Source organism: Eubalaena glacialis, chromosome 2, assembly GCF_028564815.1.
Source record: "Eubalaena glacialis isolate mEubGla1 chromosome 2, mEubGla1.1.hap2.+ XY, whole genome shotgun sequence".
Lineage (NCBI taxonomy): Eukaryota > Metazoa > Chordata > Mammalia > Artiodactyla > Balaenidae > Eubalaena > Eubalaena glacialis.
Window position 1 is genome coordinate 182,107,628 of NC_083717.1, and position 19,467 is coordinate 182,127,094.

Genomic DNA, 19,467 nt, shown 5'->3' on the forward strand with positions numbered 1-19,467 from the left:
CCATTTCAGGTCACATGCTCATTCCCGATCCTCCGTAGAAGTGAATGCTAGATGTTGATTGGCCAGGCCTCAGTCACATGCTCCAATCCCAGGCAACATGGGGAGAGCTGGGAAAGGTGAATTCCCACACTAAAATCAGGGCTGGACCTCCTAGTTCCAAGGGCTGACCTGTCCAGGGCGGCCCCCAGGTGCTGAAAGCTCCCCACCCCAGGAACTGAGTCTTAACCTCTCTCGGGTCTGTGGGCTTTCATGAACAACACAAGCCATGGGTCCATTTAAAAATCATTTTATTATTAACTTCATCTTTCCATTTAGCCAAGTGTCTGTCATGTATAAGGAATGTCGGTAAATATTCCATTTGAAGCTTCTTTGTACATATTTCCATCGATAAATAAACTCTGAATTCACATAAAAAAGTTAAACTTAAATAACTCATATTTCCTTCTCTTGTAACAGGCATATATTGGTAAAATATAAATATTCTTGGACTCAGGCTTTGTTCTAAGTGAGGGCAGTAATTTATCACAAGGTACAATTACTGACAACAAAACCAAGAAATTGTCGGCTGGTGTCCTGGCTTGGACGAGTACTGAGGCGGAAAACAGAAAATTCACATTTGGTTTCTGGGCCAAGGGTAGGGCAGGAGTGGTGATGGTGGGGAGAGAACAGTTTTCTTTATAGCTCTGATAAAAATAATCTGTTCTGCCACTGAATTTTAACTTTGAATATATTCTTCTACATTTGCAGATTAATTCCATGATCATTTTACTTAAAACTCAGATGTCAGCTAACAAAATATGGCACATGATCCATTTTGAACAATGTCAGTAGATTCAGAAACTATCATTGGGCTGGCGAAAACGACAACAGAAATGCACATGGAGAGCGATGATCGGGGGTTGGTTTGGTTAGTCCACTGTGGTCAATCGCACATTCATCCAGGGCTTTTGTGCGCACACTCGACCCTCAGCGCCCAGGCGGGGCCCCCTTGGCCTGGGCGGCAGTGAGGCTGGGGTGCTGCTCAGAGCACGCGGGGGATGATGGTGAAGGGCACCGCGGGGCTGCTGGCCTCCAGCTCCAAGGCCGTCAGGAAGCACTCAGTGGCCGCCGCGTCATTGCCCTGAGCTTGCAGGACCTCGCCCAGTCCGTTCCAGACCTCGTGGGCCGTGGAGTTCACTTGCACCGCGTCCCGGAGGATCTTCTCGGCCAGACTGTAGCGGCCCAGCTGATGGAGGATCAGGGCCTGCAGAGACAGACAGACAGACAGTCAGAGAGACTACCACTCTGCACTCCTATCTGTCCTTGAGTTTCGGCACGTTCCTTGGAGGGAGGCATGCATCCCCATTGGGCTGGGCACGACGTAAGTTCAAATTCTTCCTGCACTCGGGGCTAAGAGTCAAAAGAATCGCTGGAACCATGAACTGTATGAAGTTACCAATGTTCAGCCATTTTTGAACCATAAAAATGGCGATTTCAAAGGGTTCACCCAGGAATGAACCGTTTGGATCGGCCATGGTCTGTACTGACTCAGGGGCGTCCTGCATGTAATGGCTGACACTTGCCTGCACAGAAGGGTGTCTGCCAGCTTTTATTATTTTTAACCTCAAGAAGTGTCATCTGTGGCCTTACTACCACAACAATTAGAACAGAGATTTCTAGTTGTTCCCCTACCCTACCCTAGGGTCCCCTACCCTAACCACGCCCCTGATCTCACTGCCCCCTGTGCACTCCAGGCTCGGCCCCCACACAGCTGTCATTTTAGTTTTAATCAGGGCGTATGTGTTGGTCCCCAAATACTTTATCATAACCGTGTTTCCAAGTTGTGCATCTCTGCAACTGATGTGTTTGTACTCTTTCATCCAACAGATACGCTCTCATTTACTCAACGTCTCCCTCACGGGGGAGACATTTAGGCTGTACCCAATGAACGTCTTTCCAGACAGCCCTCTGTGCTCTTTTAGACGAATGGATTTCAAAGCTTTTTTTTTTAGAAGTGATACGCTCTTTTTTTTTTTTTTAATGGTTTTTTTTGTTTGTTTTTTGTTTTTACTTAACCATATTTGCTTATTTATTTATTTTTATTTTATGGCTGTGTTGGGTCTTCGTTTCTGTGCGAGGGCTTTCTCTAGTTGCGCCAAGTGGGGGCCACTCTTCATCGCGGTGCGCGGGCCTCTCGTTATCACGGCCTCTCTTGTTGCGGAGCACAGGCTCCAGACGCGCAGGCTCAGTAATTGTGGCTCACGGGCCTAGTTGCTCCGCGGCATGTGGGATCTTCCCAGACCAGGGCTCGAACCCGTGTCCCCTGCATTGGCAGGCAGATTCTCAACCACTGCGCCACCAGGGAAGCCCTCTTTTTTTTTTTTTTAAATTAATTAATTTATTTATTTTTGGCTGTGTTGGGTCTTCGTTTCTGTGCGAGGGCTTTCTCCAGTTGCGGCGAGCGGGGGCCACTCTTCATCGCGGTGCGCGGGCCTCTCACCGTCGCGGCCTCTCCCGTTGCGGAGCACAGGCTCCAGACGCGCAGGCTCAGTAGTTGTGGTTCACGGGCTTAGTCGCTCTGCGGCATGTGGGATCCTCCCAGACCAGGGCTCGAACCCGTGTCCCCTGCATTGGCAGGCAGACTCTTAACCACTGCACCACCAGGGACCTTTCTTATTAACATCTAGATACGCTGTAACAATGTCCACCCTGGAGTCCCTGGCTACGAGTAGGGCCTGGACTGGATCTGCGAGAGCCGGGGGCTCCGGGGGGGTGGCCAGGGCCAGGCAGGAGGGTGTTCCAAGCTTCAGAACAAAAGAGGTGGCAGAAGCCAATGCTCGCAATTAGGATTTTACTGGCTTCTGGAATTTGCTCTCCTCAGACTGCAAGGCCTTCCCGTTCTGCAGTGAGCACTGCTGGGTTTCGGCTGCCTTCCTAGGCTGGTCAGGGTCAGGTTCGCGGGGACTACCGTGAAAGCCCCCTGTTTGCACATGAGACCACCGCAGGGAAGCACTTCCCGCGTCCACAGGGTTTTCTCCTCACGGCTCCCTCCCCAGAGCACCCACTCCCTACCCACCCAGGAGGGGATAAGGGAACGAGGGCGGACGTTCGGTGTGGACCCGGGCTTCCTGGCAGGATGAATATTAATAATAAGAACGGCAGCGAGTGCTAACAGTGTTTATGGCACACTAGGCCCTGCTCCAAGTGCTTAGTTCACCTGGGGACCCCAGAGCAATTTCACACAGGCGTGGCCAGGACACAGAAGCACCTGCGTGCAAGGCCTGCTTTTATTGCTGCGGAGAAAGAGCCCACAGTTGAGGAGCACCTACTATGCGGTGGAAAATATGCTCACGCACTGGGTCCTCCTACCCCCATTTTGCAGGTGAGTATGCCGGGGTGCCTAGAGGCTCCGGGTCTCTTGCTTCTGGCATAAGCTGCCTACTGCAGAGCCGGGCCAGAACCTGCGTCTCCCAACTCTTCGGGCCTCCCTGAAGGCCATTCGGGTGTGGAGTGCACGGTGGGGTGGGGAGTAACCGCATCCATCTCCCGGGTGGCGCCCCCCCTACTCCGGCCGGCACACCCCCTACTCCGGCCCTCCGCCCTCCGCCCTCCATTAGAGAAAACCTGACAGCTTGACACCTGCACTTCTCAACCTCGAAGGTCAGGTGGAAAGAATGGGAGGCCACTTTCCCAGGACGTGAGGGCTATGCCTCCTTTCTTCCAGGGGAGGTTATCAGCCCCAGCTCACGCTAGAACATTCTGATTTAGCCAACAGAGAAATGAGAGTAGGGAGGAGGGTCTGGGTAGTGGCAGCAAACATCGGCATTTAAAGGTTACAGAAGGAGCCCTGTCGTGTTCCTTCAAGGCAAGACTTTCTCAATGCATCAAATTATTGAACACACACCTTTTCCGAGCGGCTCTACCAGGCAGGGAGGCACAGATTGCGTGTTTGGCAAATGGTGATGGGGACAAGCCACCTGGTAAGCCAGAAAGAGGCATGGTTGGTTAATTGGTGCAGGTGGAGAATATAACTTAGGCCCCACTGGCTCTGCTGCAGTAGAAGCAACCTCGTGCTGTTTCCTTTCTGAACCCAGAGTTTTTTCTTTCCGTCGGGCACTATGCTAGACACTTGAACTTGGCTTTGGCTCATCTCCTATTTCCTCCACTTTAGCTATAAGGAGGCAGGTTCAGAAAGGCCAAGTGTCTGGCCCAAGGTCACAGGGCACAGGAGTATGGAGCTTGCAGGCCAGCCCAGGTCTGCCTGAGGCCAAGGCCCCGATCTCCCCACCTCGGCTTCTCATCCGCTCGCTGCTGCCTCTGTCGCTTTAAGAGACAAGCCCGGTGTCCCTCAGGCACTAACCCAGTTACATCTGAGCAACAGTAAACGTGCACCTGCCATGCTGTCTCTCCCTTCCACTTTCTCTGACCACTGATGGCTGGCTCTGTCGCTCCTTCCCACGGTTACAATGGGGAGGTGGCTCCTCTCCATGGCACAGCTTTTCTCCTGTTTTTCTGCTGTTTGGGAGCATCCTGTATATTCACTCAAGGACCAGAAGGCTTCTTGCCTCCCTTTGGTGGCCCACAGGCCAGCTGTGATCTTGAGGCTTGGGGTGGCTGCGGCCGCCAAAGGACTGGGGGTCCTGTTAGCCGGAAAGCAGACCAATGAGATGTGGAGACCCAGGAGGACCAGGGCCTTGGTCCAGCGAGGACCAGGGCCTTGGTCCATCAAGGCCCGGGGGTCACTGCTCTCAGCAGCAATGACCTGCCCCTACTCTGCTGGAGTGGGGACAAGAACCCCAGTCCTTTTGCTGGGAATTTTGTTTAGAAAGTGGCAGGCTGCTGAATCTACCCTATCTTGGGGGCTCTAGGGTACATGGCAGCGGCCAGTGCACCCCCCAAAATGCCTGCAGGAACCAGCCACTGGGCTAATCTGACTCGTCGCCCTCAGTGCTGGGCAGCTAAGGGCCTTTGTGCTTCTCTAGTGTTCTTGTGGGCTTGGAAATTTCCAGCCCATTCCTGGACTTATATTCCGAATGTACAAACAGACTACCATTTCCAGATGACCTTGAAGCTTCCTGAGCAATCTGTCTAGTGGAACTAATTCCTAAAGCTGGAGCAGCTCGGGGAGACATCAGACTTGCTAGGGGCTGCCGGCTCAGGCTTGGCCAGGGAATGAAAAATCGGCCTCTCCCCAGTGCCCCAGTGAGCCAAGAGCAGCTCAGAAATCAGTCACACGATGAGACCAACCAGAACAAGCTCCAGCTGGGGTCTGAGTCACTGTACTGGGCCAGTGTTGCTGGCAGGTTGGCCAGAGGTGGGATGGGACCTGGACGTGCCTGGCTGTCAGCACTGACACACCTCCCAAGCCCCTCTACGTTGTGAGAGGCCTCCCCTGGCTTTGATGTGCTCTTATGCATTAGGACCCTGCTGTCTTTTTCATTCTTCAGGCCCTGCTTCCTCTCTTCTGCAAAGATCAAAGGCCAAAATGTTCTCACCACCAGCTGGGTCCAACTTTCTCCCGGTACAGACCTCTCGGTTCATCCAGGCTGATTTGTCAGCCCAGGTATTTCTGCAGGACACAGCCCCCAGCCCCCTTCCACCTCTCCAACCTCAGTCAGTCCCGGCCTGGCCCCTGCTGCTGGAGCTCTAGTCTATCTGCCAGAAGTGCTGACAGCCCCCATTCCCCCCAAAGCCCAGGCCACACTGCCTACCTTAGGCAGGGCTACCCAGAGGCACACGGCTCCCAGCTCCAGCCCTCAGGCTGGCAGGAGACAGAGATTTCGATGACTGACATATTTCATTACCTTAGTAAGTACCCCCCATATCAACATCACAAAAACTCACTGAGTGATTGCCCAGACCCCAGCCATGTGCTGGGGACACAGATGTGGGCAAGAAGCAGGCCTGCTTTCAAAGCTGGGGACTGGTGACAATCCTAACATGACCGAGCTATGTGCCAGGCGCTGGGCTACGCCTCGGCCGGCGCGCCAAGACCCTCCCTCATGTCTACACCTCGGGGCCTCAGCAGGGAGTGTTGGCTCCTGCCTAAGACAGGGAGAAAGTGGCAGAGCTGAGACGTGAACGCTGCAGTCCGTGCTCCTAACACTGGGCCCTCCCCCTTCCTCTTGGAGAGGATGTGCAAACAGGCCTCCACCTTTGCCAGCCCTGCTGTTTCTGGAGACTCGGGAGGTGAGCAGCCAGCTGGGGCTGGCCTTCTGAGAAGACGGGGACCGCTGAGGAGGCAGCTCATTAGTCCCTTTCTTGAGACACAAATGGAGACAGCTTCCCAAGCTTGTAATTGTTATAATCAGGTGTTTTGTACAAACAAGATCTTGGTGATGCACCAAGTTGCAAATAAGGGATTACATTAAACTTGTTATTTCAAATGAGACAAAATGGCCTTGGCTAGTTTGAGGACAATTAGCATCTTCCTCATTCATGTCTTTCGTGTGTGTGTGGAAATTGCTGCCCAAGGACTAAACACCTTGCCCCATGCTGAGGGCACCCGTGCAGGAGGCCTGTGCAGGCTCCACTGCTGCAGCCCTGGCTCTGCAGAGCACCTCTGTCCATGTTCCCAGGAGACCAATAGCCGGGCTGCAGGACAAAAAGCTCCTTGGAGATTGTAGACATCCCTGTGGTGCTCTGCCCAAGTGCCAAGTCAGCCCTTCGCTGGGTTCAAGGGCGTGTCTCAGACCCCTGCTTGTCCCCCTAGGTGTACAGGCACAGGGAGATAACATCGCCGCAAGATCCCCACGACAGCATGCCTTGGAGAGGGGGAAGGATTTCCCTGGCACCCGTGAGCCAGGGGCCCCATCCTGGATGGGGGCTAATGACCAGATCTGCAGCCTTTCCCAGGGCCTGGCCTGCACCTGAGCTGCTGGGACCATTCAAGGCAAGTCAGCACCTCCGAGCTTTGGACAAGGATAGTTAAGCCTCCTCCTGGTGGAATTCCTGTTGTCAGGACCCCGGGATTGTGATGGCAGCTAAAGGAAAGCCTGTCTCCCCAGCTTGTTACTCTTGGGGACAATGACAGAGCTGCTGAGCTGGCTGCAGTCTGAGCTGTGGCTGTGCTGGCTGGGGGAGGTGTGTCAGGGGGTCAAGACACAGGCTCTGCAGGCCCTGGTCACCGCTGGTGTCTTCAGAGTTAGAGGGACCCACCAGCAGCCGGGGAAAGGTGTGGATCGCTCAGAGATGGCAGAGGGTAGGTCAGGAGCATGGGCTCTAGGTTCCCCCGAACTGGTCTGAATCCTAGCTCCACCACTGACTTGGATAACTTCCTCTGGGTCTCAGGTGTTCTGTCTGTATAATGGGGACAAATACTAAAATACAGGAGAGCAGCGAGGCCTAAATGAGACAGAGTTTGTAAAGTACTCAGTATAATAAACCTTTGGTGAATGGTCCCCATCATCAATATTATGATTATGAGCATTATCATTCCTCCTAACGATCGCGGGGCAGGGAGGGCTTCCAGGATGCCCACGGTTAGATGATTCGTCACTGCCATCCCTGATGCCCTCTTGGCTGGCACTCTGTAAGAGCAGGGACCATCTGATTTGCCTTTGCTTTTGCAGCACCTAGAGCGGGCCTGGCACATCTGAGGTTCTAGGTGAATGTTTGTTGAATGGATGGAAGGATGGAAAAGGGGACGGTGTGGATGCTGTGTGATGGTGGGGAGGGGAGAAGTGGGCATGGCCTCTGCCGGTGCTTCTGACTAATGAGCCCCTCAAAGTTCTGGCCTCAGGTCACCCTTGACCACCCTCCCAAGTCAGACCCCGCTCACTCAGAGCCTTCTCCGCCTTCCGGGGACATCAGCATGGTGGCTGAGTGAGGGAGGGGAGCAGCCCCGTGGGAGAAGGTGCCCGGTTCCCGCTGGAGCCCAGGGGCTGCCATGGCCTCCCCTCAGGCTGTTTGCTCACTCGCCACAGATCTGACACCGCCCCCCAAGAAAACCCCAGAACCCACCTACAGACTTTCTGGTCCTACACTCTTACAGATGAGGGAACAGAGGGCCAGAGATGAAAAGAGACTTGCTCAAGGCCACGATCCCTGGATGCAGAGCAGGGCTCGACCCCTGAAGGTGCCAGGAGGAGAGGCCTGGTGGCAAGTACCCCGAGTTTTAGTTTCGGAGCCCAGTGCTTTAACACTGCCCTCAACATAGCTGTATACGCACGGCAGAGTCAGGGCTTTCTGGAAGCCTATCAGGCCCCCAAGAGGGAACAGGGACCTCACACGAGCTCCCACCCTTTCCCAGAGGCCATAGGTCGGCTGGTCTGGGAGTCGGCACCAGCTGAAACATCAGCATTGGGTGAGAAAAACCAGCACGCTGCCGTCACCACTTCTCTTCAGGTATTTGCATTTTCCTTCCTGAAGATGCAATCCATCAGAGAGAAGCAGGGTGGTAGCGGTGGTGTTCTCAAAAATATTTTTCTTTTAAACCAGAAGTCAGTGCCACTCTCAGAAGACCACAAGGAGACAACCGACTTGGAAAGGCTTTCCTTGGAGCAGCTCTGAACGCCAAGCCTAGGGAGGCCCGCTCTTCTCTGCAAGCGTCAAAGGCACTGTTGGTTCTGAGCACTAGCATTTTGTGGGTGCAGCCCTGAGCCCTGCCCTGCTTTCCAACAAAGCCTTGAAAAGGAACTGAACTCATACTCGGATGGGGTGGGGTTCCAGCTTCTCCACCTGGATCCCAGCAGCTCTGGGTGAGGCCGGGTCTATACTGGGCTCTGTTTTGTGTTTCATTTCTGTTTGTTTTGAGTGCTTAGAAATCGCACTGGCTTGCCAGGGGCCCGACTGTGTGTATCCTGGCAACTATGGCAGCCGTGGAAGTCCCGCCTAACCCGGCCAGGAGTCCCCAAGGAGCCCCATCCTAGGGGTCCTGGCTGATGCCGAGGGCATCTGCAACCCTACCTCCTACAACCCCTTGCCCGCTGGAGCTCCAGAGCCTTCCATAGGCCGTCAGGAGTGAGTCAAGAATGCCCTGGAGAAGGACCCCTGGGAGTTGGTGTGACTCAGTTTTCCTATCAACAGATCTCAAGTTTTGGGGAGGGGCTGTTTCTCTGCCACTTTACTCAATTTGACCCAGTTTCCCCAAAGGCCAAGGCTAGCCATTCCTGAGGACCGTGTACTCATCTGAGCCAGGACACAGCAGGGCATGTGCACAGCTGCTGCAACCGTCACCTGGGGGTCTCAGAGTCCCACCTAGCTGCCCCGGTCCTCAGGTGTGGACAGAGCGTTCATGAGGCCACCTGACCTTCAGAGCAACAAAGGGCCGCTGACGTCCTGTTCTGGGGCCCTGGACTGAAGCTCATGAAGAGGAGGGCCAGAGCTGGCTGAGCGGCTCCTGGGGAAGGGCCAGTACTGGACACTGACCCTGAGGATGGCTCCTGACCGGGGTGGGTGGGATTGAGAAGAGCTGGGGGCAGGGGGAGGAGAGTGGGAGCCAGGCCTCCATGGTAGCCAGACTTTGTCCACGTATGCTGGGGCTGGAGACGAACGTTACGGGGAAATCTCCTTGCACCCCTGTGGCCTCCGTCCTCCACATCCCCCCAGTCTCCCTGCTCCAGTGTCAGAACCAAATCACGAGGTGGCTCCTTCCCCCACCCCCCTTCAAGTCAACTAGGCCAAATGCCCCCATGTCCTCAGACAGGCATGGGGGTGCAGCACCCAGAGGGGAGCCTCGGCCCGAGGAACCAGTGGTCTGGGCACTAAGCAGACACCCTGGGAGGCATTCCCTCAGCAGTGTGTGCTGTGAAATGGTGCTGAGTATTCCAGAGGGAGGAGGGAAAGAACCCCAGCCCTTCCCCTCCCTCCCCCAGAGGATGAGCAGACGTGGCTGAGAGGCTGCCCACACCTTTGTTCACCAGGATGCCTGGCGGCTGCAGGAGGCTGTGCTCTCATGGGGGCCCCTTTCCAGGTCAAATGTTTTATTTGAAGAAATGTACCTTCTGGGGACCAGGCCTTTGTAGCATTGAACTCAACTCAGAAGGAAACAAAACTCAATTTTTCAAAAACCTCTTGTTTTTCGAAGCCAGCAGCCAACCAGCTACGGAAGCAGAAATCCTCGGGGTTGGCGGGGGGGCTTGGGCCTCTGCTCTATGACACAGAAGTCCCTGCTGCAGTCCCCGACAGGCAGCCTCCCACTCTTGCTTGCACCCTCCAGTGACGGGGAGCTCACTACTTCTCCAGGCCGCCCACACCGTTGGTGGGCAGTCTGAACTGTTGGTTAAAAACGTGTAGCCCTAATCAGGCTTTTTATCTAATTCCTACTCTTTGATGTTTGCTGAGTCCTCTGGAGTCATGCAGAAAAGTTCCCTCCCCTCCCTTTCTGCCCTATAGCCTTTCAGGCTCTGAAGAAAGCTTCCAGAATTCTCTCTCTCTCAGACACACACACACACCCCCACACACCCACTCCAGGGCTTTAGAGGAATGGTGAGCTCAGCCCTCCCACCCTCCTGCCCCCATCTCACTGGACTCTAGTGCTGAGTGCAGCGCCCAAAGGAGACCTCACTGTGGGCTCAGAAGAAGGAGGCGTTAAGCCCCAGAAAACCGTGAGTATGGCTTTTCCTTTATTTTTAAGTGTCTGACGGGCAGAATCTTTCAAAGCTGCTTTCTTCCAGGATGGTGTGGAATATTCTGAAGGAGCTCATTCTACAATTAGCAGAGCAACGGGCCGTCAGGCAGTAAACACCCGCGGTGAGGAGCGGGCAAGTCTGGCCAGAGCCAGAGGGCCCGTCCAGCCCCCAGTGGATGTCACACAGACTCAGGGCCCTTGGCCCCAAATTTCTTCTGGCCTAATTTCTTTGAAACTGGGTAGTTCGGCATCAGTGCTGAAATATCCACAGATCGTGGTGCCTCCTAGGGAACAGTCCCTCAGGGAGGAACCACAGCTGGGCTGCCAGCAGCTTCCAAGCACGGAAGACCCACAGCCTGTCGCGTCTGCAGCAGGCGTCGGGAGGGCGCTCAGGCGTGTGCAGAAGGGCACGTGAGCGCCCCCAAAGGCGGGAAAGGGGGCCATGGGTGGGCACGCACGCTGCCAGGGTCACAGAGTGAGCTGAGGAACGGCATCCCAGTTCCCGGGTTCCTGGGACGGGGCTCGCTCACTTTGCTACAACCAAAGCTGTTTTTAGCTCTTCTCTCCCTTCCGCAAACTTCTTCTGAGTATGTGCGGATGATCCAGCACCGCGGTGTCGGGAGCTGTGCGGCGCGCGGGGCGCTCAGAGGCACAGGCCGACACCCTGGCCACGTTCCCTGCTCTCTCTGGCCTGGAGGGGTTGGTTTGCTGGGGGTCCTGCCCCAGACCGAGAGCCCCCTGAGCAGGGCAGGGCTGTCATTCACGTGTGGACACATCGAGAACAGAGCCAGGCTGTTGGAAGGAGGATAAGCGGGAACATTCCAGGAGAGAAAACATGATGCCCCCCCACGAATGAGAAGCTCATAGTTGGGGTGACCGCGCATGGCCACACAGCGGTGAGGCACTGTCACCCCAAATCGGATCCGATGCCTCCACCTCTAAAAGCTTCCTGTAAACTGGTACCTGGCCCTGCGTGTCTAGTTCTTCCTGGAGGACAATGGCTCTCCCTGAATGGCCTGGGGTAGGCAGGCTCCTATCTGGGGGAGCCACACCGGGGAGGGGCCTTAGAGGTGACAGAGAAATGAGGAAATGGCCCTGGGAGTTGGGTCCCAGAACCCAGGTTTCCCAAGGACCAGCTCAGGGCTCTTTGCCCCATGTCAGGTTACCAGGATCTCTAGAGAGGGCAGCGGGCATATAGGGGGCTTAGACGCATGCCAAGAGCCTTCTCTGGGTTGACTGGCTCTGACCCCACAGCTCGTGGCTGGTTTGTCCAGGGAGCAATCCTCCTTGGGGGAGAAGTTCTGGGGACGTGACATCCCCGCCCAGCTCTGTCAGCCTGCCTGGGCAGCGCAGGCCCTTCCTGCACATGGTGGCTTCCAGACCATGGGCTCTCCAGGTCCAGGTGACCACCAGAGCGCCTGGCCTGAGGGGGGCTGACAGCGTTGCCCGCATCTGTGTGACGTGAAGGGCGCCCACCCTACCCGGCACGCTACTCACACGGCACGCCCGTTCAGTCTGGGACGGGGGCAGCCGGCTCCCTTCCCTGCGACGTAACCTCAGCAGCATCCTTCCCGCTGGCTGTGCCAATCTTATAACAACCCCCCACCTGTAATCTCTGCTGGAAGATGAGCTCAGACTCCAAATTAGAGATGGGGTGTCCTGTGCCCTCGGCAGTCTCCCCTGGCCCCCACTGCAACCTGGCTGTCTAGAACTCAGAGCCCCTTCACTTGCCCTTCAGAGTTCATGGTGTGGTGATTTTGCTAGTCAGGAAAAAAAAAGGGAGAGCTGACCTCAGTAACAGAAGGATGACGTCACCTCAACATCAGTATGTCTGAGCATCTCTCTGACTTGAACACTGGAAGGACTAAGGAGGCGTCGGCTTCCTTCCTCCCTGAAAACCAGCGCGAAGGCAGGCTGGGAGCTGCTCCCTCTCCTTACCCCGAGTGCTGCCCCGACCCCTAGCCCTGCGGGTGGAATTACTTTTACCTGTGTCCCGAGGCCTGGGTGTCCCACACTGCGGCAGGCAGGACCCTCGGAGACCAGGCCGGCAGGGTGATGGGGGGTTCTGTGCCCGGGCAGGTGAGCTCCACACCGGCCGCAGCCTGAGGCAAGGCACTCATAAATTCAACGAGCTCGCGCTCAGAAACACCAGCGTAAGCATCTCCAAAGCTCTGCGTGGCGCACTGACCTAATTGAAGAAATGTCAGATCAAGCCAGCCCCACGCAGCGTCAAGGCACACCCGTGAGAAGGAATCTCGGGGTTACCTCTGCACCTCAGGCTGGGCGGGGGCCCTGGCGAGGGGCGAAGGGGGGAGCCTTGGTGTCCCCAGAAAGATGTGGAGATGCTGGGCATCCTCCTTACTCTGAAGCCTGGGACAGTTCTTGGTAACATTCCAGATAAACCTCTAGCCTCGCTTCCCTCAATCTGCCATTTAAATCATGTGCTTTGTTGTTGCCACTGAGTATTAGCTCAGAGTCTCAGCGTGAACAGGAATGTTAGCTGCCAGCTCTGAGGAGAGAGAAAGCCACAGCTTGGCCCCAGGGCTGTGGGACCTGCCACGCCCCGGCCAGTGTTTTCTGTGTGTGCTAACACGGCTCCCCGTCCTCATACTTTTCCACTGGTAATGGGCAAGAGACTCCTGGCTGACTTATTTAAATGTCTCCCTGGTTGACTTATTTACAAATAATAAATAAGCGGGGATATCCACCTTCCCCAACAAGTCAGGCAGGAACAACAGCAAGTGGCCTGGAAGTCAGCATTTCCCCACGGTCTGAGTTACCCGCGCAGTGGAAAGTTTGGTGCTAATCACCCCCCGGAGGCCGAGGCCCAGCCTCCCACCCTCAGGGGAGGCTGCTGCTACTCTGGGTGTGTCTGGGAAGATGGCATTCCTCTCCAGGCCTGTGCAGCCCAGCCAGAGAGTAAACTGGGTCCTGCTTCGGGCCCAGCCTCCCCATGGGGTCCCAGGGCTTCCACAGGTGAGAACAGCAGCCCAGGCAGTCACCTGGCTCTTCCAGAAGCTGGTGGGGATGGGGATGGGGATGGGGAGGGAGACATGACCCCAGAGCCCTGGTGTGGGGAGTGGAGGTTCTCCACGGTCAGAAAAACAATTCACAGGCCACCACCTCATTGCTGAGTTGACGAGCTTCTTGGGAGAAGCCAAGGGTGGGAGGGTCCTAGAAACTCCAGCCCCACTCCTGAGGTCCCAGGCTGAGATCCCTTTCCAACGACCCTAACACACCCTCATCAGGCCTCTGTCCCAACCTATCCTCAGATGGGGGGATGGGGTGGGGGAGGGTCACACCTTTGATTGGGGTGTCACTGTACGTGAGTCTGAACATTTACCACCAAACAATGAAAGCAAAAGCCGGTCCTGTTATTTCCAGCAAGAAGTCCTGGCCTTCCCTGGGCCGGCAGCTGGGGCCGGGAAACGGCACGCTGGTGGAGGGCACACCCTCTCAGGCCAGCTCCGTGGTCCACCGCCAGCTATCCAACTTAGGCAAAACCTTCTCTCTAGCCTCTTTCCCCACCTAGAAAATGAAGGGGTGGAGTAGATGATCTCCAGATGAAAATACTAGGGTTTGGTAGAATTTCCCACCCAACAAGTATTTTTGGAGCACCTACTACACACCTGGTGCCTATCTATTCTTTCAGGGCTTAAAGTTTAATTGGAGAAACAAGCAGAAAACACTACAGGGCAGCCTCTTTCCTGCTGTCTGCAGGGTAACCGACCACAGCGTGAAAGGAAGGGGCGAGGGGCAGCGGCCGGCGTGGCTGGGAGGGCTTCCCGGCGGAGGAGAGGCCCAGAGCAGGGCTGCCCTCCAGCAGCAAAACTGGACACAAACAGGAGAGCGGCCCCGGAGGCACGTTCCCTACCGCGGCGCAGCAGCCCAGGCGGAAGAGAGGGGAGCAGGCTCTGCTCTGATTCTGTGGGGGACCCTGGGGACTCTGGGGACCTGTGTGCCCCGGAACCCCGTGGGCGCTCGGTAAATGCTGCTTGACTGCAAGGCAGTCCCGGTCCCTGGCACACACTCGGTATACTGAAGGCACTCGATAGATGGCTGCGTATGGGCGTCATCTCCCTGCTCAGTCACCCGCTCCAGTCTAGGCAGCGCCCACCCTGAGAAGGGCTGGCACCCTCCATGGCACCTCTGGGCGCAGTGGAGCAGGGGAGCGGAGGGGAGGGCTTCCAGGCCCCAGCCCTGCAGGCTCCTTGGGGATATCATGGAGAACGCCAGCTACACGACAGCCACCAGGACGCCTCAAGGCCAAGTGCTCCCGCGACCGGGCTTCCAGCGGGTCCTGCCGGGGGCTGCCCACCTGAGGCCCACCCGCTGGGGCGGGACAGTGCTCCCCACCCGCCCCGCGGGGACACGAGCGCGGTGATTTACTCTCCCCCGAGGAGGATGCGGTCATTTTGGCGAGCGCCTCCCCCATCCCCGCCAGGGTTCGGCATGAACAATTTTTCCATTTTTACACAGGAACAAACAGAATTGATAAGACAGTTTCTGATGACGGGAGGACAGGAATTGATAAACCTTGGAAAAAACGTTTTCCACAAATAACAGGAGGACTCACCCCACGGAGTCCGGGCAGGAAGATAGGTGTGGGCTCTGGGACCCCTGGGCCGGGCCGGGCCGGGCCAGCCTGGAGACCAGAGCCCGGGGAAGCTACGCTGCAGTAAGGAAAAGAAAGACAGGCAGTTTGCTCGGACATGGGGACTTCCACGCCTGGGCTTTTGTTATAAACGTTCTCCCCAGGGCCCTCAGGCCTCGTCCTGGGACACGCGGGGAGCAGCTGCCACCGGGAACCGTGTGGCTGCCGGGGAAATGGAACAACCTGGCCCGCTCTCTCTGTTCCCACAGCGCCGAGCTCTTACCACTGACCACTTCAACACAGAGTAAACAGCATCAAGATTAGGGCCATTTCCTCAAAACTCCCCCATCAGCCCCCAAGGGAAGGGCGCAGTGACGTGGTGGTTCCCCTGAACAGAGGCCCTCGGGGTTGGGCCTCGGTGCCCGGGGCCGTGAAGGCTTCTCCAGGCCACGTGCCTGTGCAGGGAGCTCCCCAGCGGATCCCTGAGGGGTTGACCAATCACCTGGACGGAGACAGGCAATCGGAGGAGGAAATTACAGCCACTGCAAATATCGCTCCCGTGGTTAAGCTCCTGCGACTCTCACGTGTGTGGACTTAGGGAAGGTAACACTCACTGGGTCCACAGAGGTGGCCGCTCTCAGCCAGCAGGGACCTGCCCCGGGGTCCGCTGCCCCAGGAGCTGAGCGGGTCTGGTCTCAGCTTCCCGGTAACCCACTCGGGCACCCCCTGCTCTCCGACTGGGGTGCTTTGCTGAGAAGTGAGCCCTGGCCTTCTCCCAAAGGACCTAATGTCCACCTTGCATGGGCCCTGGGGACCTCTTCACTTCACCCTCGGTTCTCACAGCCATGCTTCCTTGGGAAAAGGGAAGGTGCAGAAACCTAACGCCTGCTAGGCAGCTCTTATGTGCTGGGCAGGTGCCCTCACAACACCTATAAGGATAGACAGCTAGTGGGAAGCAGCCGCAGATCACAGGGAGATCAGCTCAGTGCTTTGTGACCACCAGGAGGCGTGGGATGGGGAGGGTGGGAGGGAGACGCAAGAGGGAGGGGATATGGGGATGTATGTGTAGGTATGGCTGATTCACTTTGTTACACAGCAGAAACTAACGCACCATTGTAAAGCAATTATACTCCAATAAAGATGTTAAAAAAAAAAAAAAGGATGGAATTCTCATTTCTGCATGACAGAGGTCAAACTGTCCAAGGTCGTAGGAATCGCCCATGGGTGGTAGAGCTAGAATTCAAACGTGGGTCTTCTTGGCTCCAAAATGTGAGCTCTCCCAACCACCTCTCCCTCCCTGCCACCTGCCCGGGCAGTTCTGAGTCTCAGTCTTTCTCCCCGTTGCCTCCTCTCAGCTGTTGTCTCTGCGGAGAGTGGTGAGGTGAGCTCCACTGCATCTGTGCCCCAAGCACCCTGCGCCCGGAAGTCCTGACTCAGGGACACCTGTGCTCTTCTCTGCCGATGTCCACTGCTCCCCCTTCTCCTCTGCCTCCCTCCCCACCACTAAACCATCTGGATCTGAGTCCAGCAGTGTGCTGGTAAATTTGCTCTCTGAAAGAAAAACCCCTGATGCGTAGCATTTGCCACTTTCCGTGGTATAAATACTCCCTCCGTGGCTGAGTTCACAGGACGTCACTGTAGGCGGAGCTGGGAAGCAGGGAGCAGAGCGGCCCACTGGCCCCGCAGGCACCGTCTGCGTCCTCTAACTGGCAGAAGCCCTGAGCTCCTCGCCCCCAACGACAGCAGAGAGGGACAAGGAAAGGCAGGCGATGCTGGTGCCCTGAAACGCGTCCACCCCGTCGGCCAAAGCACATGTTATCTTGATGGCTGGGCGGGGTCAGCACAAAAATACTATTTTCTTCAGGATCGAGGACAGAAAGGGAGAAAAGAGGCCCATTTTCTTCTGTCATCAAGCAACTTGACTCGGGGAAGCTTAAGGCATCATTGAAATGCCCTTATAACACATCCGACACCTGGCCTTTGTCTTCTCCCATTCAGTCTCCAAAGGATCATTGGGCAACATGGCTTTCTGAGCCTGGATTTCCCTAAAGCCAACTTTCTTGTACACCGGGCTGCGTCCTGTCATACTCGTGGGTGGGTGCATGGTGGTCGGGGGTGACTGGAGGGGCTGCTGGCAGCAAGGAGGATGGGATTGCAGCTTTAATCATTCCAGAGGCAGGAGCAGATTCGTCCCCTTTGTGTAAGACACCAGGCAGCAGGTACAGAACCTAACAGCTTGTGGGAATTCTAATTAGAGAGCCAGGTATAACTCCATTGACCTGCCCGGCTTTGAAAGGCCTGGAAAAATGCATGTTTGTCCTTAGGAAGAAGCAGATTTTGCTTCTCGTTTGCTCTGCAAGATCCCCGCAGGGATCGCTTGCTGGCACTTTGATTCTAGCCTCCTGCATCTGTCCGGATGCCCGCTGCCCGGACGTGGAGGATCAGAGAGAACCTGCGGGGACCCGGGTCCCTACAGGGGAGGGGCCGTTTTCCACAACAGGCCTGCTTCACGCCTTTGTTTATGAAGAAAGACACAGCATCGTACCCCACAGCTTCCCCTGTGGGGCTGGGCCAGCAGTTTCTGCTTCATTTGGAAGGACATCAGCCAGCATTTCAATTACGGATCTAATCAAGACTGACCTCTTGGCAAGGCCAGATCCCAGGCTTAGTGTGTGTGTGTCCAAGATTCCTTGGAGAAACAATCACTGCTGTTATCAGCTTGGGTTATCCCCCTCCCAACCCCCCCAACCTGGGAGGCTGCCAGCTGGCAAGAGAATCAGGTCTCCAGGAGACATGAAGAAGGGACAGTTCACATTTTTCTCGAGAACCAAGGTCGCATTGACTGTCAGATACCATCGGAGTCTAGGTAAAGCTAGAACAACCCCTGACACGGAGCAGGGGCTCAAATACTGAGTCCTTTCCTGCTTTACAAGCCTTCTGGGTGACTAGCTGATGTTCTGAGAGGCTTGAAAAGAAACAATACCTGCAAAGGTATTTTAAGAGACAGGTGTTGGGGCTTCCGTGGTGGCGCAGTGGTTGAGAATCTGCCTGCCAGTGCAGGGGACACGGGTTCGAGCCCTGGTCTGGGGGGATTCCACATGCCGCGGAGCAACTAGGCCCGTGAGCCACAACTACTGAGCCTGCGCGTCTGGAGCCTGTGCTCCGCAACGAGAGGCCGCGATAGTGAGAGGCCCGTGCACCTCGATGAAGAGTGGCCCCCGCTTGCCGCAACTAGAGAAAGCCCTCGCACAGAAACGAAGACCCAACACAGACAAAAATAAATAAATAAATTAATTAATTAAAAAAAAAAAATCAGGTTTAAAAAAAAGAGAGACAGGTGTTATGTAAACACCAAGCAGATGAGGAAGGGGAGGGAGGGCGCAGCCTGGAGGAGGAAAGAGAGGGACCACGGGACAGTCAGTGCACCTGGCGGGAAGTGAAGGGGCAAAGTAACCATGGGGCGAAGTGGTCGGAGTCCCAGGAACCTTGGTGGAGGAGCCGTCGAGCTAAGGAGCTCGCAAGGGGCGTTGCTAAACTCTTGGAGTCTTGGGCTTTCTGGACACTGAGGCCCAGATCTGAGAGCTAGTGGGGGGTCTCTCAGACTGCAGTTCTCTTCTCTCCCCAGGAGGCAGCTGAGGCCTTGGAGGCACTTTGGGGCAAGGCCACCTCCGGACCCCGGGCAGCCTTCTCACCAAATACCCCAGCGTGGAGCCCCTGCACACCTGTACCCCTCCGTGGTCAGCAGGTTTCTAAGAGCAAGGGGTCTGCGATGACAGGCCCCAGAGGAGGCTTCTGCACATCTGGATCCAAGTCACGACCTTCCCAGAGCCTGAAACCTGGTGATTCTTGGTATTTCGTCATTGGTGCATTTGGCATTCCTTCCTCCTAAAGCAATCCTTCACCACCACCCCACCCCCTTGGTAGCAGGAGGGACACCAAAGGCTAACCCAGAAACTTTTCTGCATGTGCCCAGGCTCCTAAATCAGTGCTGAAGCTGTCGATTCAGGCATATCCAGGGCCCGGGCAGCTGTGAGCAGGGATGCTACACAGCAGGGAGAGACCCCTCTGGGCAAGGTGAGAGGCAAGAGGAGAGATGGAGACGTCACTGCAGTTGAGAGCAAAAGAGAAAGGAGACAGGCTCAGCAGTTGCTGCTTGACTGTCAAGTCACAGAGTCAAGCCCTCCAATCCCCAGAAGATGGTGAGAAATTCCACTCCTCCCACCAGAGCAAGGGGCAGAGTTCTCTGGGCCAGGGTCACCCTGGAGGGGTTCAGAGAGCTGATCCCTTTCACCCCACCCCCAACCCAAGAAGGCAAGTGCTATTA

At 55.9% G+C, this 19,467-nt stretch overlaps 1 protein-coding gene across 3 annotated transcripts in view; it reads right to left on the bottom strand.

The window, feature by feature from the left end:
* Nucleotides 1-270: 270 nt before the first annotated feature.
* The window catches only part of TTC7B (tetratricopeptide repeat domain 7B), a 237,217-nt gene continuing 218,020 nt past the window's right edge, over nucleotides 271-19,467 (bottom strand). For all 3 annotated transcript variants that reach the window (XM_061181165.1, XM_061181166.1, XM_061181168.1), the window contains one exon: nucleotides 271-1,243. In XM_061181165.1, coding sequence (XP_061037148.1) covers nucleotides 1,022-1,243 — 222 coding nt within the window. In that variant the 3' untranslated portion in view covers nucleotides 271-1,021. The remainder of the gene's footprint in view (nucleotides 1,244-19,467) is intronic.